Source organism: Littorina saxatilis, unplaced genomic scaffold (assembly GCF_037325665.1).
Source record: "Littorina saxatilis isolate snail1 unplaced genomic scaffold, US_GU_Lsax_2.0 scaffold_1038, whole genome shotgun sequence".
Classification (NCBI taxonomy): Eukaryota; Metazoa; Mollusca; class Gastropoda; order Littorinimorpha; family Littorinidae; genus Littorina; species Littorina saxatilis.
This window is the reverse complement of record NW_027129051.1, coordinates 1-23,521: the sequence shown is the minus strand read 5'-3', so window position 1 is coordinate 23,521 and position 23,521 is coordinate 1. Positions and strand designations below refer to the sequence as shown.

At 45.1% G+C, this 23,521-nt stretch overlaps 1 protein-coding gene and 1 long non-coding RNA gene across 2 annotated transcripts; one reads left to right on the top strand and one right to left on the bottom strand.

Annotated features, from left to right (window-relative positions):
* The first annotated feature begins 227 nt into the window (after positions 1–227).
* LOC138957326 (uncharacterized) lies at positions 228–6,087 on the top strand. Its single transcript, XM_070328455.1, has 3 exons — positions 228–4,927; positions 5,240–5,699; positions 5,827–6,087. The coding sequence occupies exons 1-3, from the start codon at positions 228–230 to the stop codon at positions 6,085–6,087; spliced, it is 5,421 nt and encodes a 1,806-aa protein (XP_070184556.1).
* A 14,097-nt stretch (positions 6,088–20,184) lies between these two features.
* On the bottom strand, positions 20,185–23,510 carry LOC138957327 (uncharacterized). Its single transcript, XR_011452998.1, has 2 exons — positions 22,855–23,510; positions 20,185–21,699 (listed from the first exon to the last, which is right to left on the bottom strand). It is a non-coding gene; the product is annotated as an uncharacterized lncRNA (long non-coding RNA).
* Between the last annotated feature and the right edge of the window lie 11 nt (positions 23,511–23,521).

The following is a 23,521-nucleotide window of genomic DNA, read 5'->3' as shown; positions in this document are numbered from 1 at the left end:
GTTTTAGTTTTACATTTGCCGTGACGACGTTTTTATAGTCTAGTATCGCTTCTGTTGCACTTGTGCAGTTTTCACCGGACGCAGATCAAAAGAACTGAATAAAACGAGCCAAAGAAAAACATCTGTGTTCCGCGTTGTCCCTTAGTCAGAAAAACCAAAGAAGCCGCACCTACAGTGAAAACCTATGGTCGGGGGACAAGACCACCAAGACAGCAAGTATGAATACGATGGAACCCACTGACGCCGTCCAGGATTTTGCTCAGCGCAGAACACTGAGTGTACACAGCTGGAAGTCGACTTCATCGACAGGCTCGAAAAGGCTAATTTTGAAGTCAGACCTCGCTGCCATGAGAGTGCGTCAGCAAGCTAGGACCGAGTTGGAGCAGAGACAAAGAGCTGTATTAGAAATGCAGCGAAGAATAGAGGAAGAGGATGCTCAAAGGAAAGTACAGGAAGCAGAGAAAACGAGAAAAATGAACGAGATGAAAGACCGGCTGTCGAGACTTAAAACAGAAAATGAGCAAGTCATGATGAATGTGGAATTGGAAGCTATTCAAGCTGCCGCCGCTGTCCTTGATGAAGAGTATAAGGATGAAAATCACTCTTCACTGTCCGAGCTTCCAGCGCTGAATCGAGTGCGCGACCTGTACCTTGGTCGCACTGGTGGAAGTCTGGTGCCAGGAGCTGACGTAGTCGCGGCTGATAGATCTTTTAATGCTACGTCTGACTCTCACCCCCAGGGTGACAAGTTCCAAGGCATCAGGCAAACCAGCAAGTCTCAAGACACACGTAAAGAGACTATGCTTACATCTCAGCAAAACCCATTTCCTGCAAGGAAGGAAAGCCCACAGCATTATAACGGCACGACGTATTATGGTGCGCCTCCTCCCTGGAACCAGGACCACGCTTATGACCAGCGTCTGTCCAACCAAGCTCTTCCCTTCGTGCCCGCATACGCAAACCCTAGCTCCGACCCGCATTCGGCAGAGTCGCAAACTCTGGTGAAGTCTCTAGCGGAGGCTCTCACAATATCGAGACTTCCTATTCCACGGCCTACTGTTTTCAAGGGAGATCCGCTGGCTTACCCAGCGTGGATTGCGGCATTTCAACACCTAGTCCGCAGCGACGCCGTGAGGCCTGAAGACAAGATGCTAATCCTGAGAGACCACGTAGAAGGCCCGGCGAAGGAGGCTGTGGGTGACCTGTATTACGAACTTAGCGAAACATCATACACGAGAGCCTTGGACATCTTGAAGGACCGCTTCGGTGAAGATTATACGATCTCGGAGTCCCTCAAGGAGAAGCTGGAGAGCTGGCCAGAGATAAAGTCAAATGACTGTACCGCACTGACCTGCTTCGCCGACTACTTGCGTCAATGTCAAGCGATGTCCAAGAAGATTCGAGGTCTGAGCATTCTCGATGACCCGTCGTACATCAACAGGCTGGTTCAGAAGATACCTCGTCCGCTCATGCACACCTGGTCACGGAAAGTGGAAGCCATGAAGAGAGATACCCGCTTGTACCCTAGTTTCCAATACTTCGTCGACTTTCTTCACTTTGAAAGTAGCGCCCTCAAGCACGTGCCCTCGCTGGGGCCTAAGAAGCCAGTGATGCAGGACCCCGCAGCGGACAAAGCAGGCAGATCGGTCGGCAGTTTCAGCACCAACCTACACTCCCAAGAAGAAGGTCGATGCGAGACAGCTGCTGCTGAAGAGAAGTCAAACTCGAACGACTCTGCAAGTCAAGGTCAATTTAGAAAGCCGACTTGCCTATTCTGCAAGGAGATGCACTTCCTATCTCAGTGCCAGAAATTCGCCTCAATCCCCTACAGGGAAAGAAAGGAGACTGCGATGAAGGAGCGCCTGTGCTTCAGGTGTCTCCGTTCTACCCACCGTGCACGAGACTGCAAGTTGACCGTTACTTGCCAAAAATGCAAAGGAAAACATGTCACCGGGATGCACGACCCTGATTATAACCCTAATTCTAAAGAGAACAACCATGCGGAACAAGCCCAGAGAGCAAGTGCGTATTGCGCTGTAGGTCAAGAACGAGTGGAGACAGATGTCGATGCACCGAGGTGCCTGAAAACTGAAAATTCTGACGAGCAACACGTCGCAGGAAGATTCTACTCCCTGTACATTCCTGTCTACGTCTCCGCAAGGTCCCATCCCGAGAAGGAAGAACTAGTATACGCCATGCTAGACACCATGAGCGACACGTCCTTTGTCCTTGACACAGTAGCTGAAAAGCTTGACCTTGATAAACGAGATGCTGTCCTCACCCTCTCGACACTCACGACGTCCAAAGAAACCGTACGGTGTCACGCCCTTTCAGACCTGAGAGTAAGAGCATACAACGCCCAAGACTTCATTGAAGTCCCGACAGCATACTCTCAAGAAGAACTCTGTGTGGACAAAAGACACGTTCCCACTTGTGAAGTCGTGAAAAACATTCCTCATCTGAGCCATCTGAGTGAGCAGTTCCCGCCCTTCCTTGACGTTCCCATAGGTCTCTTGTTGGGAGTGAACGTTTCAGAAGCGCTGCGCCCCCTACAGATTGAGTACGGTGACCCAGGTTTGCCATACGCCCAGAGAACGCGACTTGGATGGGGCATACTTGGACAGATGCCCGCCAGCTACGACAAGGAACCTGACCATGCCGCTCAAGTGTTTCGCATCAAACAGGAAAAAACAGCAGGAAGCTCACTGCACAATGGGTCGATCGGGTTTCGCACAAAGGAAGCCACAAATGAACAACTGATCAAGATGATGGAACAAGACTTTGCTTGCCCTAACGAACAGCCGTTATCACAAGAAGACCATCGATTCATAAAGATCCTGACTGAGAACACCAAGGTCAATGATGAGGGACATTATGAGCTGCCTCTCCCTTTCAAGCAAGACGACCCAAAACTGCCAAACAACCGTCATGTCGCGCTACGCCGACTCATGAACCTTAAACGAAGGTTTCAGAAAGACGACCAGCACTTTCTTCTGTACAAAAACTTTGTCCAAGATATGGTCAAGCAGGGCGATGCTGAGATTATCCCCAACGACGAGCTGCAGACAGACTCCTGCTGGTACATTCCGCACCATGGGGTTTACAACCCTAACAAACCAGGCAAAGTGAGGGTGGTGTTTGACTGCGCCGCTCAATGCCAAGGAACTAATATCAACGACCACCTTCTGACAGGCCCTGACTTGTTGAATTCACTCATCGGAGTTCTCTGCCGGTTCAGACTGAAACCCGTGGCAGTGACATGCGACGTTGAACGCATGTTTCACCAGTTCCATGTTGCCCCAAGACACCGAGACTACCTACGATTCTTGTGGTGGCCTGACAATGACCTAAACCAAGAGCCAAAGGATTACAGGATGAGAGTACACCTGTTTGGAGCGGCATCGTCACCAGGCTGCGCAAATTTTGCCCTGAGGCGGCTGGCTCAGGACAATTCCCATCTCAACCCACAGGCTGCAGAGTTCATCCAGAGAGACTTCTACGTTGATGACGGCCTCCACTCGAACGACAACGTTTCAGATGCCGTTGATGTCCTTGAAGGCGCACGTCAAATCTGCAAGGAAGGAAGTCTGAGGCTGCACAAAATAGCCTCAAACGAACCCAAGGTGCTGACGAGTTTCCCCCCTTCTGAAGTTGTTCAAATTGTTCAGGTGAACAAGGACCTGAAAACAGAAGGCTCAGCGGAAAGAGCTCTGGGAGTGAGATGGACTCTTGCGACAGACTCTTTGAACTTTCTCAACAAACCAAACAACCAACCATCGACAAAGAGGGGCGTACTTTCTACAGTCGCCTCCATATTCGATCCCCTCGGACTGATCTCTCCCGTGGTGCTCAGGGGAAGAATGATTCTGCAAGAGGCCTGCAAGAGTGGTCTTGATTGGGACCAAGCACTTCCTGTCGAGCTGGCAGTAAAGTGGAGTGAGTGGCTATGTGACGTCACTGCCCTTTCAACGATATCCATCCCACGCTACTACTTCCCCGAGTCAGTCTTGCCATGGCGCCTGGTAGAGTTTCACCACTTTGCAGATGCCTCCACTGTCGGTTATGGAGAGTGCTCCTACCTCAGGATTGTTGACAAACAAGGAAGACCTCACTGCGCCGTCGTCATGGCCAAATCTAAGGTGGCTCCCGTCCGTTCTGTCACTGTGCCACGTCTTGAACTTCAGGCTGCTGTCCTCTCAGTGAAGATCGCTCGCTTTCTTCAAAGGGAGTTTGCACATCTCCATGCTCTACATCACTTTTGGTCTGATTCGAGAGTCGTACTTGGCTACCTGTACAATGAAAGCAAGAGATTCCACACGTTTGTGGCCAATCGCATCCAGCAAATCCTGGAGTTCAGCAAGCCCCAACAATGGCATCATGTGGCATCGAAGGAAAACCCTGCTGATCACGCTTCCAGAGGCTTGAGCGTGGCTGAATTGAAGAACTCGAACTGGCATTCAGGACCTGAATTTCTCAAGCGTGAACCAGTGTCGTACGAGGTGCCAGACGTTTCAGTCGCTCATGATGACGCTGAAGTCAAAGCGTACCAAACAAAGGTCCAGGTTGAGACGCACAGCGACTGCGAAGAAATCGTCAGGAGATTTTCATCACTGAACAGACTGATCCGGGTTGTCACACGTCTGTTGTCATGGGCCAAACGAGCTCGGCAAAGGAGAATGACAAGAGCAGCTGCCACGCCCTTGTCGTTAACGTCACAAGATTTGGCCTTCAAGAAAATCGTCATCAGCATCCAAGAGCAGCACTACCCCTCAGGTCAAAGAACGACTCATCCGGAGCTGCGTCGGCTTGACGCCTTTACGGATCACAAGGGTTTTTTGAGAGTGGGTGGACGAATCGATCACTCTTCAGACACGTACGAAGTAAAGCACCCCATCATCCTCCCCAAGGACAGTCACATGTCACTGCTGTTGGCTAGACACCATCACACCAAGGTCGCACATATGGGAAGAACAACCACTATGAGCTCTCTTTTGTCCAATGGTATCTGGATTTGTGGTGCCAGAAAGGTCGTTTCATCAGTCATACATCGGTGCATTCACTGCGCCCGATTAAGAGGAAGACCAAGCTCTCAGAAAATGGCCAATCTTCCCAGTGACAGAGTCGAAGCCGCCCCGCCCTTCACAAACACTGGTCTTGACTGTTTCGGCCCTTTCGAAGTCAAGGACGGAAGAAGGAATGTGAAGAGATACGGCCTTATATTGACATGCCTCGCCTCCAGAGCCGTCCACTTAGAGACACTGGAAGACCTCTCCACTGACGCCTTCATCTGTGGGCTCCGAAGATTCATTGCCATACGCGGTAATGTGAAGCTGATACGCTGTGACAGGGGGACCAATTTCATTGGTGCTGACAGAGAGCTACGCCAAGCCTTCAAGGAGATGGACAAGATGAAAGTTGACGAGGCCATGTTACAGAGGGGATGCGTGTTCGCCTTCAACCCTCCATCCGCCAGTCATTTCGGTGGAGTGTGGGAGAGGCTCATTCGTACTGTCCGTCAAGTCCTCGCGGGCTTGCTGTGTGAACACTCTGAAAAGCTGTCGACTGTGACTCTCGCCACTCTTCTACACGAGGTCGCCGCCATCATCAACAACCGGCCCTTGTGTACACAGGATCTGGAAGATCCCACCTCCCTCGACCCTTTGACCCCCAATCAACTTCTGACGCTCAAACCCGAGCCCGTGTTTCCCCCCTCCTGGCGAGTTCAAGAGACAGGATCTGTACTCCAGAAAACGATGGCGTCGTGTGCAGTACCTCGCTGAACAGTTTTGGGCTCGTTGGAGAGGAGAGTACATTGCGTCTCTGCAGAGGCGCCGTAAGTGGTTCCACCAGAAGGATGTCCCGAAGGAAGACGACGTCGTTCTGCTGATGGACGAAGGGACCCCACGCGGCTCCTGGAAGCTCGCCAGAGTGAAGAAGGTCTATCCAGGTCATGACGGGCTGGTTCGCTCGGTCCAAATCCAGCTGGGTGTGACTAGCAAGGACCGCAAGGGAAACCTGGTTGTCCACCATACGTCGCTTGACAGGCCTATTCACAAACTGATACCGTTGTCTGTGTGCGACAAGTGACACTTCGTTGATTGCTGAACACTGTTGTCTGTAAAGAGACAAATGAAGCCTAAGAAGTGCTTTGAGACTGAGTATCCTTTGTCTTCGGGTTTGATTCATGTGTTTCATGATTACAGCTATAACAGTATTTTGAGTCTGCCTTTTGAGTCGTTACCAGGGTCTAAATATTGATCGTTTCCTAAATCATAGGAATATTCTAATGAGGTGAAGGTCTGTAGCAACTATGAGACGTAGTTGACCAGTCAATTGTATCGTAAGGTAACCAAGCATCATAGTTATGATGTAATTGGTTTTGAACGTAAATATTGTGAGGAATGTTTGGTCGCGCTAAAACAAATTTGGCGTGGTATTTGAAGTATCGTAAGGTAACCAAGCATCATAGTTATGATGTAATTGGTTTTGAACGTAAATATTGTGAGGAATGTTTGGTCGCGCTAAAACAAATTTGGCGTGGTATTTGAAGTATCGTAAGGTAACCAAGCATCATAGTTATGATGTAATTGGTTTTGAACGTAAATATTGTGAGGAATTCAGTTTGGTCGCGCTAAAACAAATTTGGCGTGGTATTTGAAGTATCGTAAGGTAACCAAGCATCATAGTTATGATGTAATTGGTTTTGAACGTAAAGATTGTGAGGATTTTTTGGTCGCGCTAAAACAAATTTGGCGTAGTATTTGAACTGATTTTAAGTTTCGTTCTGGCACTTTGAAGTAACCCTGTTAACCCCTTTTTTGGTTGACTCTGAGGTGTCAAGGCCGGGGGTGTTCTTGCCCCTGTGTGTGGGCTGGTTTTCTTTCACTTTATTTACTATTCTCTTTGTTTCTGCGTGTCACATATATAGTCCGTAAACCGCCGTTTGTGCTGTTAAATCACCTGCTGATTCCCCTACTTCCCTTATCTTCCTCAATTAAGCCTGGTTGTTCTCTCAGTGCACAGAGAGATAGACTGTAAGAGCTTTGTCCTTCCTTTAGTGACTTTTAATTTGTGAGCCTTATAGTTTCCACCCTTGTTTGTTCTTATTAATCGTTTGGCCTTTGCTAGGTAAGCCTTCAGCTTAATTGCTTCCTTTGTTTTAGTTGTAAGTTTTTGGTCCAAGGGAAAGAACCGCTGGAAAGTTACTTTTTCTAATCCCGTAGGTTGTCTTTCTTGACCCGTGTGTTCAATTATGTTGTACAAAGTCAGCGTGTCGTCAGTCCAGTTTTTACGTCATCATAAAACGTCACTGTTTTGTCGTCGTATTCGTTTCGCTCTCAGCGGCTTTTGTTTGGAGTAAACAGGGAGTGACTGCTTTTGTTTGGTTTTTGACGCCATATATAGGGTATGTACGCGTTTTCTTTAATGTTGTTTATAAAGATTTGCATGTACCATTGCTCTGTATCGTTCCTTAGCACCTGTTTTTGTCCAGAGCTGTATCCTTTGGTGTTCACTGTCTGTTAGTCACTCATTCTGTCTCCTTCTTTCTCTGTTCAGTATTTCTGTCTTTCTCATTTCTGCTTCCCTTTTTTTGCAGTGATTGAGTGCTGTAACTCCGTTTATATTGCCTTTTGTTAAACGTAACTTAGAAATGTTTTGATATGTAACGTTTTCTACTTTTTCCATTGATTGACATACTTATAAGTAATCTTCTTTCGGTGTGCGGTCGTCTTTCGCGTTGGGGCCGTGTTTTTCTCGAGTTTCGTTAACTTTTAAAGTGTAACTGTGTTTATTAAGTCTAAATCTTCGTTTCTGTTTGATCCGCTAAAGTTGCGTTTTTTGTAAGGTTGAAATTCATAGTAAAGTTTCTATTTTCTTAGTGTGACCGTGGCCTTGACGCGTTCGGCTTTCGCACGCGTTTTTTAGTTTTACATTTGCCGTGACGACGTTTTTTATAGTCTAGTATCGCTTCTGTTGCACTTGTGCAGTTTTCACCGGACGCAGATCAAAAGAACTAAATAAAACGAGCCAAAGAAAAACATCTGTGTTCCGCGTTGTCCCTTAGTCAGAAAAACCAAAGAAGCCGCGAGTACACACATACAAGATCATGTTATTCCTGTCAAGGTTATTTTTAGATTTACACGAACGGAGGGAAAGAACGGTCGTACACGTAAAAACCCACTTGTTCGGAATACACGTGTTTGTGGGAGTTGCAATCCACAAACGCAGAAGAAGAAGAACAAGAAGAAGAAGAAGAAGAAGAAGAAGAAGAAGAAGAAGAAACAAGTCGCGTAAGGCGAAAATACAACATTTAGTCAAATAGCTGTCGAACTCACAGAATGAAACTGAACGCAATGCAACGCAGCAAGACCGTATACTCGTAGCATCGTCAGTCCACCGCTCACGGCAAAGGCAGTGAAAATGACAAGAAGAGCGGGGTAGTAGTTGCGCTGAGAATGAGAGCACGCTTTTATGTACCTCTCTTCGTTTTAACTTTCTGAGCGTGTTTTTAATCCAAACATATCATATCTATATGTTTTTGGAATCAGGAACCGACAAGGAATAAGATGAAAGTGTTTTTAATCTGATTTCGAAAATTTAATTTTGATAATAATTTTTTATATATTTAATTTTCAGAGCTTGGTTTTTATCCAAATATAACACATTTATATGTTTTTGGAATCAGCAAATGATGGAGAATAAGATGAACGCAAATTTAGATCGTTTTATAATTTTTTATTTTTTTTTACAATTTTCACATTTTTAATGACCAAAGTCATTAATTAATTTTTAAGCCACCAAGCTGAAATGCCATACCGAAGTCCGGACTTTGTCGAAGATTACTTGACCAAACTTTCAACCAATTTGGTTGAAAAATGAGGGCGTGACAGTGCCGCCTCAACTTTCACAAAAAGCCGGATATGACGTCATCAAAGACCTTTTTAAAAAAAATGAAAAAAAACGTATGGGGATTTTATACCCAGAAACTCTCATGTCAAATTTCATAAAGATCGGTCCAGTAGTTTAGTCTGAATCGCTCTACACACACACACACACAGACAGACAGACACACACACAGACAGACACACACACACACACACACGCACGCACGCACGCACGCACATACACCACGACCCTCGTCTCGATTCCCCCCTCTACGTTAAAACATTTAGTCAAAACTTGACTAAATGTAAAAAGAAGAAGAAGATAAACAAAAACAGTCACAAGCACGTCGATCTAATGATCTTTGTCAGCAAAGAATACAAAGAAAATGTTAATGCAACAATCGACAGAACTTCGCTCATTACACGTCTTCTTAACATCACGGTTGAGGGTGAAACAAATGGAAGATTTTGTTTTTTTTATTTTGTAATGTTAGCAGTCTATCTATTTCAGGTTTTATACACGCTAACGTAATTATCATAAGGGAGCAGTTTGTGCAACAATACACACGCTGTATTACATTGTTTTATGATGGGTATAGTATTTTGGTATATGGTATGGTATTTTGAAATCAGGCAAATGAACAAATAGAACAGGACATTTGTGTTTGTGTTAAAAAGATGTGTTCAAACGTGTATCCTAGCTCTGCTTCTTGAAATAAACTTTAAAAAAAGAACTGTGTTTGTTTTTACAGTCTTTGTAACGGCTCTCCCTCAAATGTTGTTTGTTTGGCTCGTCTCCTGCTTACTTCTCTGAACTCCTCACCGTCTATTCTCCAGCAAGACAACTCCGTGCCTCTTCTGACCGTCGCATCCTTACCAATCCACACACCAAAACCAAAACATACGGACAACACACTTTTACTTTCTGCGCACCCACACATTGGAATTATCTCCCCTTTCACATCCGCCACTCTCAGTCACCCCAAGCATTCAAACGAGCACTTAAAACGCACCTCTTCAGGAAATACAACCCCTGATTTTGTTTTCTCAGTCCATCAGTAGGCTACATGTAGTGTATTTGTTGTTTTAGTGATACTGTATATAAACATCTAGGACTGTTTTCAGCATTGTTGATAACATGTTCTGTTTGATTAAGGGTATTCAGCTGGTATTTCCTTGTTTTTTACTACCTATTTTATTCATGTTTTTATTAATTAGTTAGTGGAAGAATCTTTTGTAATGTATGTTTGATGGTGTATGCTTTTAATTAAGCGTTGTTGACTATGAATGTAGATGTAAATGCTTGTATAACTGTGTTTTAATTTTAAATGTGTCAAGCGCAAAGAGCATAATTGTAAAGTTATAATGTTGCGCTATATAAATGCTCATTTATTATTATCCCAGCGAAGCTGGAGGTATCCCGTGAACGCTATACTGTAATCGATTTGAGAAATGTGCACACCGAATAATACATGATAAAGAAGGATTCGTTGTGCCCGGCTACGTGCTACAGTTGGAGATGGAAGTTCACCAAAAATGGGGACCATACTAACAAAAATACGGTGGGTAAAATAGGCGCCCCCATTTTTTCAGCAAACGCCACCCCAGGCCGCTTTGGACGGGTAGAAATTCCGTAGTTTCCAAGTCTATGGATAAAGCTCGCGTAAGAAGAATACGTCACGGTCGAAAGTCTTTGACGTCAATTAATGCATCATGACGTCATGCCTCCCTGTAGTCTTTCTCTCTCGCGCAGTGTGTGTGTTTGTGTTCATTTTGTGCACATGTGTTAGTGTTACTGTGTGTGTGTGTGTGTGTGTGTGTGTGTGTGTGTGTGTGTGTGTGTGTGTGTGTGTGTGTGTGTGTGTATTTGTGTGTGTGCGCGCACGCGTGCATGAGTCTGTACTCGTATGTGTGTGGTGTGTGTGTATTTGTGTGTGTGTGTGTGTGTGTGTGTGTGTGCGTGCGCACGCGTGCATGAGTCTGTACTCGTGTGTGTGTAAGTGTGTGTGTAGGCATAAGTGTATGTGTGTGCGTGTATGTGTGTTTGTTTGTAAAGGTGTGCATGTCCGTCTGTCCATATGTGCGTATGGGTGTGTGTTTTGTGTGTATGAAGTTTTTTGTTAGAGAGTGAGTGAGTGAGTGTGTGTGTGTGTGTGTGTGTGTGTGTGTGACTTGGTGTGTGTGTGTGTGTGTGTGTGTGTTTGAGAGAGAGAGAGAGAAAGTGTGTGTGTGTGTGTGTGAATGTGTGTGTGCATGAGTTTGTGTGTATGTTTGTGTGTGTATGAGTGTGTATATGTGTTTGTTTGTAAAGGTGTGTGTGTCCGACTGTCTATGTGCGTATTTGTTTGTTTGTTTGCTCAACGCCCAGCCGACCACGAAGGGCCATAGTCAGGGCGGTGCTGCTTTGACATATAACGTGCGCCACACACAAGACAGAAGTCGCAGCACAGGCTTCATGTCTCCCCCAGTCACATTATTCTGACACCGGACCAACCAGTCCTAGCACTAACCCCATAATGCCAGACGCCAGGCGGAGCAGCCACTAGATTGCCAATTTTAAAGTCTTAGGTATGACCCGGCCGGGGTTCGAACCCACGACCTCCCGATAACGGGGCGGACGCCTTACCACTAGGCCAACCGTGCCGGTCTGTGTGCGTATAAGTGTGTGTTATGTGTGTATGAGATTTGTGTCAGTCAATGTGTGTGTGTGTGTGTGTGTGTGTGTGTGTGTGTGTGTGCGTGCGTATGTACAGTGTGTGTGTGTGTGTGGGTGTTTGTTTGTTTGTTTGCTTAACGCCCAGCCGACCACGAAGGGCCATATCAGGGCGGTGCTGCTTTGACATATAACGTGCGCCACACACAAGACAGAAGTCGCAGCACAGGCTTCATGTCTCACCCAGTCACATTATTCTGACACCGGACCAACCGGAGTGTGTGTGTGTGTGTGTGTGAATGTGTGTGTGCATGAGTTTGTGTGTATGTTTGTGTGTGTATGAGTGTGTATATGTGTTTGTTTGTAAAGGTGTGTGTGTCCGTCTGTCTATGTGCGTATTTGTTTGTTTGTTTCCATAATTATCAGGGCGGTGCTGCTTTGAGATATAACGTGCGCCACACAAAAGGCAGAAGTCGCAGCACAGGCTTCATGTCTCACCCAGTCACATTATTCTGACACCGGACCAACCAGTCCTAGCATGCACTAACTCCGCATACATAGCCGCCAGGCGGAGCACCCACTAGATTGCCAATTTTAAAGTCTTAGGTATGACCCGGCCTGGGTTCTAACCCACGACCTCCCGATCACGGGGCGGACGCCTTACCACTAGGCCAACCGTGTATGTGCGTATGAGTGTGTGTATTGTGTGTATGAGATTTGTGTGAGTCAATGTGTGTGTGTGTGTGTGTGTGTGTGTGTGTGTGTGTGTGTGTGTGTGGGTGTGTGCGTGCGTACATGCATGCGTATGTACATGTGTGTGTGTGTGTGTGTGTGTGTTTGTGTGGGTGTGTGTCTGTTTGTATAAGAGATAAAGAGAGAGAGAAAGAGAGAGAGAGAGAGAGAGAGAGTGGGTGGGTTGGTTTGTGTTTGTGCGTGTGCGTAAGTGTATGTGTGTGTGTGTATGTGTGTTTGTTTGTAAAGGTGTGTATGTCCGTCTGTCTATATGTGCGTATGGGGGTGTGTTTTGTGTGTACAGTGAAGTGTGTGTGAGAGAGTGAGTGAGTGCGTGTGAGTGAGTGTGTATGTGTGTACGTGTGTGTGTGTGTACGTGTGTGTGTGTGTGTTCGTGTGTGTGTGTTCGTGTGTGTGTGTGTTTGAGAGAGAGAGAGAGAGAGAGAGAGAGAGAGAGAGAGAGAGAGAGAGAGAGAGAGAGAGAGAGAGAGAGAGGTTTGTCTTTCGCTGGGGTATGCAGTGCCTTGGCGTTGCACATCTACTTAATCCCAGCGAAGCTGGAGGTATCCCGTGAACGCTATACTGTAATCGATTTGAGAAATGTGCACACCGAATAATACATGATAAAGAAGGATTCGTTGTGCCCGGCTACGTGCTACAGTTGGAGATGGAAGTTCACCAAAAATGGGGACCATACTAACAAAAATACGGTGGGTAAAATAGGCGCCCCCATTTTTTCAGCAAACGCCACCCCAGGCCGCTTTGGACGGGTAGAAATTCCGTAGTTTCCAAGTCTATGGATAAAGCTCGCGTAAGAAGAATACGTCACGGTCGAAAGTCTTTGACGTCAATTAATGCATCATGACGTCATGCCTCCCTGTAGTCTTTCTCTCTCGCGCAGTGTGTGTGTTTGTGTTCATTTTGTGCACATGTGTTAGTGTTACTGTGTGTGTGTGTGTGTGTGTGTGTGTGTGTGTGTGTGTGTGTGTGTGTGTGTGTGTTTTGTGTGTGTGTGTGTGTGTGCGCGCACGCGTGCATGAGTCTGTACTCGTATGTGTGTGGTGTGTGTGTATTTGTGTGTGTGTGTGTTTGTGTGTGTGTGTGTGCGTGCGCACGCGTGCATGAGTCTGTACTCGTGTGTGTGTAAGTGTGTGTGTGGGCATAAGTGTATGTGTGTGCGTGTATGTGTGTTTGTTTGTAAAGGTGTGCATGTCCGTCTGTCCATATGTGCGTATGGGTGTGTGTTTTGTGTGTATGAAGTTTTTTGTTAGAGAGTGAGTGAGTGCGTGTGAGTGAGTGTGTGTGTGTGTGTGTGTGTGTGACTTGTGTGTGTGTGTGTGTGTGTGTGTTTGAGAGAGAGAGAGAGAGAGTGTGTGTGTGTGTGTGTGAATGTGTGTGTGCATGAGTTTGTGTGTATGTTTTTGTGTGTATGAGTGTGTATATGTGTTTGTTTGTAAAGGTGTGTGTGTCCGACTGTCTATGTGCGTATTTGTTTGTTTGTTTGCTCAACGCCCAGCCGACCACGAAGGGCCATATCAGGGCGGTGCTGCTTTGACATATAACGTGCGCCACACACAAGACAGAAGTCGCAGCACAGGCTTCATGTCTCACCCAGTCACATTATTCTGACACCGGACCAACCAGTCCTAGCACTAACCCCATAATGCCAGACGCCAGGCGGAGCAGCCACTAGATTGCCAATTTAAAGTCTTAGGTATGACCCGGCCGGGGTTCGAACCCACGACCTCCCGATCACGGGGCGGACGCCTTACCACTAGGCCAACCGTGCCGGTCTATGTGCGTATAAGTGTGTGTTATGTGTGTATGAGATTTGTGTCAGTCAATGTGTGTGTGTGTGTGTGTGTGTGTGTGTGTGTGCGTGCGTGCGTGCGTATGTACAGTGTGTGTGTGTGTGTGTGTGGGTGTTTGTTTGTTTGTTTGCTTAACGCCCAGCCGACCACGAAGGGCCATATCAGGGCGGTGCTGCTTTGACATATAACGTGCGCCACACACAAGACAGAAGTCGCAGCACAGGCTTCATGTCTCACCCAGTCACATTATTCTGACACCGGACCAACCGGAGTGTGTGTGTGTATGAGTGTGTATATGTGTTTGTTTGTAAAGGTGTGTGTGTCCGTCTGTCTATGTGCGTATTTGTTTGTTTGTTTCCATAATTATCAGGGCGGTGCTGCTTTGAGATATAACGTGCGCCACACAAAAGGCAGAAGTCGCAGCACAGGCTTCATGTCTCACCCAGTCACATTATTCTGACACCGGACCAACCAGTCCTAGGGTAACCGTGTATGTGCGTATGAGTGTGTGTATTGTGTGTATGAGATTTGTGTGAGTCAATGTGTGTGTGTGTGTGTGTGTCTGTCTGTCTGTGGGTGTGTGCGTGCGTGTGTGTGCGTGCGTACATGCGTGCGTGTTTGTGTGTTTGTGTGGGTGTGTGTCTGTTTGTATAAGAGATAAAGAGAGAGAGAGAGAGAGAGAGAGAGAGAGTGGGTGGGTTGGTTTGTGTTTGTGCGTGTGCGTAAGTGTATGTGTGTGTGTATGTGTGTTTGTTTGTAAAGGTGTGTATGTCCGTCTGTCTATATGTGCGTATGGGGGTGTGTTTTGTGTGTACAGTGAAGTGTGTGTGAGAGAGTGAGTGAGTGCGTGTGAGTGAGTGTGTATGTGTGTACGTGTGTAACTTGGGTGTGTGTGTGTATGTGTGTGTGTTCGTGTGTGTTTGAGAGAGTGAGAGAGAGAGAGAGAGAGAGAGAGAGAGAGAGAGAGAGAGAGAGAGAGGTTTGTCTTTCGCTGGGGTATGCAGTGCCTTGGCGTTGCACATCTACTTAATTATTATTATCCCAGCGAAGCTGGAGGTATCCCGTGAACGCTATACTGTAATCGATTTGAGAAATGTGCACACCGAATAATACATGATAAAGAAGGATTCGTTGTGCCCGGCTACGTGCTACAGTTGGAGATGGAAGTTCACCAAAAATGGGGACCGTACTAACAAAAATACGGTGGGTAAAATAGGCGCCCCCATTTTTTCAGCAAACGCCACCCCAGGCCGCTTTGGACGGGTAGAAATTCCGTAGTTTCCAAGTCTATGGATAAAGCTCGCGTAAGAAGAATACGTCACGGTCGAAAGTCTTTGACGTCAATTAATGCATCATGACGTCATGCCTCCCTGTAGTCTTTCTCTCTCGCGCAGTGTGTGTGTTTGTGTTCATTTTGTGCACATGTGTTAGTGTTACTGTGTGTGTGTGTGTGTGTGTGTGTGTGTGTGTGTGTGTGTGTGCGCGCACGCGTGCATGAGTCTGTACTCGTATGTGTGTGGTGTGTGTATTTGTGTGTGTGTGTGTGTGTGTGTGTGTGTGTGTGTGCGTGCGCACGCGTGCATGAGTCTGTACTCGTGTGTGTGTAAGTGTGTGTGTGGGCATAAGTGTATGTGTGTGCGTGTATGGGTGTTTGTTTGTAAAGGTGTGCATGTCCGTCTGTCCATATGTGCGTATGGGTGTGTGTTTTGTGTGTATGAAGTGTTTTAGTTAGAGAGTGAGTGAGTGCGTGTGAGTGAGTGTGTGTGTGTGTGTGTGTGTGTGTGTGTGTGTGTGTGACTTGGTGTGTGTGTGTGTTTGAGAGAGAGAGAGAGTGTGTGTGTGGGTGTGTATGTGTGAATGTGTGTGTGCATGAGTTTGTGTGTATGTTTGTGTGTGTATGAGTGTGATATGTGTTTGTTTGTAAAGGTGTGTGTGTCCGACGGTCTATGTGCGTATTTGTTTGTTTGTTTGCTCAACGCCCAGCCGACCACGAAGGGCCATATCAGGGCGGTGCTGCTTTGACATATAACGTGCGCCACACACAAGACAGAAGTCGCAGCACAGGCTTCATGTCTCACCCAGTCACATTATTCTGACACCGGACCAACCAGTCCTAGCACTAACCCCATAATGCCAGACGCCAGGCGGAGCAGCCACTAGATTGCCAATTTTAAAGTCTTAGGTATGACCCGGCCGGGGTTCGAACCCACGACCTCCCGATCACGGGGCGGACGCCTTACCACTAGGCCAACCGTGCCGGTCTATGTGCGTATAAGTGTGTGTTATGTGTGTATGAGATTTGTGTCAGTCAATGTGTGTGTGTGTGGGTGTGTGTGTGCGTGGGTATGTACAGTGTGTGTGTGTGTGTGTGTGTGTGTGTGGGTGTGGGTGGGTGTTTGTTTGTTTGTTTGCTTAACGCCCAGCCGACCACGAAGGGCCATATCAGGGCGGTGCTGCTTTGACATATAACGTGCGCCACACACAAGACAGAAGTCGCAGCACAGGCTGCATGTCTCACCCAGTCACATTATTCTGACACCGGACCAACCGGAGTGTGTGTGTGTGTGTGTGTGTGAATGTGTGTGTGCATGAGTTTGTGTGTGTATGAGTGTGTATATGTGTTTGTTTGTAAAGGTGTGTGTGTCCGTCTGTCTATGTGCGTATTTGTTTGTTTGTTTCCATAATTATCAGGGCGGTGCTGCTTTGAGATATAACGTGCGCCACACAAAAGGCAGAAGTCGCAGCACAGGCTTCATGTCTCACCCAGTCACATTATTCTGACACCGGACCAACCAGTCCTAGCATGCACTAACCCCATAATGCCAGCCGCCAGGCGGAGCACCCACTAGATTGCCAATTTTAAAGTCTTAGGTATGACCCGGCCTGGGTTCTAACCCACGACCTCCCGATCACAGGGCGGACGCCTTACCACCAGGCCAACCGTGTATGTGCGTATGAGTGTGTGTATTGTGTGTATGAGATTTGTGTGAGTCAATGTGTGTGTGTGTGTGTGTGTGTGTGTGTCTGTGGGTGTGTGTGTGCGTACATGCGTGCGTATGTACATGTGTGTGTGTGTGTGTGTTTGTGTGGGTGTGTGTCTGTTTGTATAAGAGATAAAGAGAGAGAGAAAGAGAGAGAGAGAGAGAGAGAGAGAGAGAGAGAGAGAGAGAGAGAGAGAGAGAGAGAGAGAGTGGGTTGGTTGGTTTGTGTTTGTGCGTAAGTGTATGTGTGTGTGTATGTGTGTTTGTTTGTAAAGGTGTGTATGTCCGTCTGTCTATATGTGCGTATGGGGGTGTGTTTTGTGTGTACAGTGAAGTGTGTGTGAGAGAGTGAGTGAGTGCGTGTGAGTGAGTGTGTACGTGTGTACGTGTGTAACTTGGGTGTGTGTGTGTGTGTGTTTGAGAGAGAGAGAGAGAGAGAGAGAGAGAGAGAGAGAGAGAGAGAGAGAGAGAGAGAGAGAGAGAGAGAGAGAGAGAGAGAGGTTTGTCTTTCGCTGGGGTATGCAGTGCCTTGGCGTTGCACATCTACTTAATTATTATTATTATTATTTGTTTGCTTAACGCCCTGCCGACCACGAAGGGCCATCCCAGCTAGCAAGCTTTCGTCGGCCGACTGACGATTTCAGTCGGGTGACGTCGTCATATGTCGTGTGTCGACGTCCGTTGTAGCGCCGATATCGTTTTGACTGTGTAAAACTCGGCAAATGTACGTAATAAACCCCGACATCGGCCCGACGCAATGTTGCTGTCGATAAAAATATGCAGAGTTACGGGAGATAACAAATTTATTATCATTATTTTAACATTTGTTACGTCCCCTGTTCAAACGTCGGGCCGTCAACGGCGTGACATGACCCTGCAAATGCGAAACTAAATTATTCATATTTGTTGACTTTTTCACATAGGAGTAGAATAATTAATTGTAAGTTTTGTTTGTATATTTGCAATCAAATACAGCATGAGCTCAAACCATGAGTTTTACATTTTAAAAATACGCCATCATATATACTTGAATTACTCAAATAGCTTTCCTTACGGTAAACAAGATGAACATGGCTGCTACTTTCCCGCGTGAGCGAATTTTATTTGTTTTCTTAGTTCAAGTTAATATCGAAAGAAGAGACATTCTTGCGAATGTTGAACAGCACATTGATGATATGTTATCCGAGACGAATGTCGCCTCGGGATCTCAATCTGAGTGCTGGTCCCAGTGCCACGTGGTGGCGGTGATAGTTCAATAGTTGTGTAGCCAGTCAGAGACTTGGCAGTGACAATCAGAGCCGCTGACGTCAACTCGAGGACAACCGACGGATGGAGCTAGTAAGTGATTTCGTTTTTTACATACTGCTGAATCTGTAGCTGTACGTGTGGTTTGCACTGTTACACTTGGGGGGGGGGGGGGTGTACATGCTGATGTATCTGTAGCTGTAGGTGTGTTTTGCACAGTAACACTGGGGGGGGGGGGGGGGGTTGTACATACTGCTGAATCTGTAGCTGTAGGTGCATGTGTTTTGTACTGTTACACTTGGGGGGGGGGGGGGTATACATACTGATGTATCTGGAGCTGTAGGTGTGTTATGTACTGTTACAGTAGGGGGGGAGGGGGGGGAGTTGAACATACTGCTGTATCTGTAGCTGTAGGTGTGTTGTGTACTGTTACAGTAGGGGGGAGAGAGGGGGTTGAACATACTGCTGTTTTTTTTAGCTGTAGGTGTGTTTTGCACACAGGGGTGGGGGGGGGGGTGGGGTTGGGGTTGTACATACTGCTGTATCTGTAGCTCTAGGTGTGTTTTGCACTCTACACGGGGGAAGGGGGTGGAGTGTTGTACATACTGCTGTATCTGTAGCTCTAGGTGTGTTTTGCACTCTACACAGGGGAAGGGGGTGGAGTGTTGTACATACTGCTGTATCTGAAGCTGTAGGTATGTTTTGTACTGTTACAGTGGTGGCAGCGGGGGGAGGGGGGGTGTACATAATTCTGAATCTGTAGCTCTACATGAGTTTTGTACTGTTACAGTGGAGGGGGGGGGTTGTGGGTTGTACATACAGCTGTAGGTGTGTTTTGCACTGTTACACTGGGGGGAGGTGGGGAGGGGGGGGTTGTACACACTGCTGTATCTGTAGCAGTAGGTGCGATTTGTGCTGTTACAGTTGGGGGGGGGGGGGGTGTACATACTGCTGTAGCTGTAGGTGTTTTTTGACTTACATGCGAAGCAAAAGTGAGTCTATGTACTCACCCGAGTCGTCCGTCCGTCCGTCCCGGCGTCCGTCCGTCCGGAAAACTTTAACGTTGGATATTTCTTGGACACTATTAAGTCTATCAACACCTGATGTGGCCTGATGGTGTATGGTTACAAGATCTCAAAAAACATGTGCGGCAACTTGACCTCACTTCAAGTTCAAGGTCACAGGGGCCGTAATTGTTGTCTTAAGGGGGGACAGGGTAGGCAAGCACTTTTTTTTTCTTTTTGAAACAGCTTGCTGCTTGTTTGATTTTTGCAAGCAGAATAACCTAATTAAGGGAAACCATTTTAAATTTTGAGTGAAAAGCAATTTTTGGAGGTTTTATTCACCAAAATGTGAGAAAAACGTTATAAAATGTGCTTTTTTTAAAATGTTGCAGTTTGTGAACCAGTGCATGTTTTGATCCAATTTTTCTTCTTTGCAGCAATATGTGTGTGTTTAATAATTCTGTGTATCGAAAAGCATTTCTAAGCAATATATTATTTTAATTTAGCATTTTCAGTTACCGGTTCAGTTCTGATAAGAAAAATACATGAAATCCTAACTGTCAGACTCATAAAAACCCAACCAATGCACTGAACTCTTATTCCATACACAGAACTGATGCTGTACAACTCATAAACAACATATACAAAAACTGAACAAATCCATCAAGCCTTTCAAAAGTTGCAACATTTTAAGTGTAGCGTTTTGTCTGAAAATTACATTCAGAGAAAACAGCATTTTAAAGATTTGAACCAGTACATAAAAAAACCAGTAGCACAGTGCACCCTGAATTCATATGTTTTTATCAGAATGACCACTTTACTATGTAGGGAAAAGGATTTGACAATCAAATTATCAGGATTTTTTTTATATACATGTACATCATATGAAAACAACCATCTTTGTTTGTACCGATATGAAAACATGAATCAGAACCAAACTGTCAGACTCATAAAAACCCAACCAATGCACTTAACTCTTATTCCATACACAAAACTGACGCTTTACAAATCATAAACAACATAAACAAAAATGAAACAAATCCATCAAGCCATTCAAAAGTTGCAACATTTTAATTACAGATGTTTGTCTGAAAATTACATTCAGAGAAAACAGCATTTGAAAGATTCCAACCAGTACCTCAAACTAGTAGCACAGTGCAGCCTGAATTGATATGTTTTTATAAGAATAACCACTTTACTATGATGGGGAAATGATTTGACGATCAAATTATCCAGACTTTTAAAAAAAAATCATTTGAAAACTCATCTATGTTAGTGCAGATATGAATCAAAACGAAACTGTCGGACTCATAAAAACACAAGGAATCCACTGTATTCTTATTCCATGCACAGAAATGGTGCTTCACAAATCATAAACAACATATACAAAATTGGAACAAATCCATCTTGCCATTCAAAAGTTACATTTTAATTACCACATTTTGTCTCAAATTACATGTAGAGAAAACAGCATGTAAAAGAGTCTCACTAGTACCCCGGTAAACTAGTACCACAGTAGAGCTTGAATTAATGGGGTGGTTTTTTTTAACCAGAATAACACTTTAACTATGAAGGGGAAATGATTTGATAATCAAATTATCAGATTTTTTTGATTTAAAAAAAATCATATGAAAACATTAAAAAAGTCAATTATCTGTGTTTGTGCTGATATGAAAATATTGATCAAAACCAAACTGTCAGATTCATAAAAACCCAACGGATGCACTGATTTCTTATTCCATTGCATAGAAATGATGCTTCACAAATCATCAACAACATTACATAATTATATATACACAAATGGAACAAAGCTATCAAGCCATTCAAAAGTTGCAACATTTTAATTACAATATTTCTGTGCTCAATCCTAACACTGCAGCAAATTTCTGTAAAGCTGAATGTCCCTTTCCATGTACCAACATGGTCATACACGGATTATTTAAAATGCAACTTTACCACCCGAAGCGTTGCAAACACCGGGAGAAGAGTAAACAACTGCAGACTTGAATGGACACTCATATGCACTCCAGATGCAGGGCCTGTGCAAATCCTTGGGCTGATGCATCACCTTCTTTCATAATCAGACTGCTATCAGACAAGCATTCAGTACAGGATATAGACTTTTCAGCAATAGATTGAGCTGATCAATGTTGACAAAAGCCCAACACATGTCAGCGGAGTGACGTTGCACAGTACCAGTATCCATATCTGCTTGTGATGGGTCAGAAGATGGCAAAGTATCTGTATCTTCTTATGGTTGGTCAGAAGATGGCAAAGCTGATGTTTCTGCTGTGGAAGAGGGTAGTTCCGGTTTAGCAAACTTTTCCATCAGGTCAATCTTTCTCCTCGCTGCCACCACAGGAGGACTGGCTCTCCCCTTGCTCCAACCTAATAAATACACAAACACTGATTTAATATTTGATACAACTGTCCATGGTTTTTGTTTGTAATAAGCTGCAAAATTTAAGACTCAATATAAACGTCAACAAGTGCTTGTACTTTATTTTGCAAATGACCATGTTACATGGGGTGTACCTCAACTTTTTGGCTAGGCCGGTAAATCAGAAATCCCAATCAGCCCCCAACCACTGAACCAGGCGGGTTTTCTTACAACCACCTCAGCGGCTCGTACCCACATATGTCGGTTGACGAACACACACACACACACAAAAGACATTCATTAATTGGCCCCTATCACAAAATTTACATGTCAAGTTTACTATGGGATTTGAGTAACCACACAATCACATACACACAGGAACTAATACTGAAACTAGCTGAATTATTTTCTTTCTTTCTTTCTTTCTTTTCATATTTTTCTTTTAAAATTAATTTATTTCATCACACTTGCTATGTATTTGCTTGTTTCTTGTCTGTTGTCTGTTTTGTGTGTTCTGTGTGTGTGTATACATTTTCAGATTTCCTAAACCTAGCACTGTTTGCAGGTGATCTTTATGCTTTTGATTCATGAGTTGCATCCCCAGTCCTTTAGTTTAACTCTTTTTTTTTTCTTTGGTGAAGTAAATTGGATCTATTTTTTTATTCCTTAGTTAATGGAAAAGATTTGACAACAATATTGCTGTCAATGATAGGTTGGTCAGCCATGCTGGTGTAAACCAATCCTTTAGAATTAGAGAACGCTCTCTAGTAGGGTACTTATTTTCCTACGGTCAATGACCAGAAACAGAAACTGTGTCAGTCGTACATCGATCAGATGCTGCTTCTCAGTTTGACCCCAGACAAAGAATAATGATGACATGTTACACCATAGTAAGCTCTCAAGGACTGGCCAGCGAAGAACAATAAAATAGGGGTTGTGAAGACGATATCACAGAGATGATCGAGGGAGGGAGGGAGGGGGGGTTGCGGCGGCGGCATGGTCAGTAAATTGGATCAAGAAACACGCAAAATACTTCAGACACAAACTGTTTATCATTTACCTGCAAACCCTAACACATTCTTACAACAACAACAACATAACAATGTGCAATAAATCACGTTGTCAAACAAACAAGATCGAAAAGAGAAAGAAGCAAAACCCACCTCGTCGAGTCAAGAATCTTAGAATGTCGTCTGCTTCAATACGATAATGTTGGTTCATTTCGGAGTGTTGTTACTTCCTTCTACTGTTCGCTGCTGCTGGTTCATCTTTCTCTGATATTTCTTGCCACTATGCCGAACATTTCCAATGTTAGGGTTGTTCTCCGCAGCTCAAAACTTTGAAAAATGCTGCTGAATCGGTGAAAACGTCATGGATTTGTTGACACCGGGGGACTGATAAGTTGTCTACTGCGCTTGCGCCAAATGCCTTTGACCTACATATATTTGCATATATTAATTCCGGGGTTTCGGTTGGAACGAATTCTCTCTCTTTGTGCCTATGTCAACGGAAATTCCCCAACGGTGATGACGTCATCTTGAAGAACGGAAATTTCCACACAGTTTGAACAGCGAAGGGTCATGTCATGTGCGCACATTTACCAGCACGGAGTATCCAAAGTTGACAATTTTTTCGATTTTTTTGATAAAACACAGAAAAAAACAACAAAACATCGGTTTGAAAATGGTTTTATTTACATGAATACATGTCTAAAATGACAAAAGCAGATTATTGAATGCATTCCAGGATGTTCAAAGGTGTGAAAAATGCAACAACCCCAAAAAGGTGTATGAGACCAAAAATAACTCATTTTGCCTACCCGGTCTGCCC

Bases quoted from the DNA above. Each gene is read 5' to 3' on its own strand.
- LOC138957326 (XM_070328455.1), top strand. From the start codon at position 228: ATGGAACCCACTGACGCCGTCCAGGATTTTGCTCAGCGCAGAACACTG. The intron at 4,928-5,239 runs GTTGGCTAGACA...CCTCGCCTCCAG, and splicing joins GACAGTCACATGTCACTGCT to AGCCGTCCACTTAGAGACAC. The intron at 5,700-5,826 runs GTGTTTCCCCCC...GCGTCTCTGCAG, and splicing joins TGACGCTCAAACCCGAGCCC to AGGCGCCGTAAGTGGTTCCA.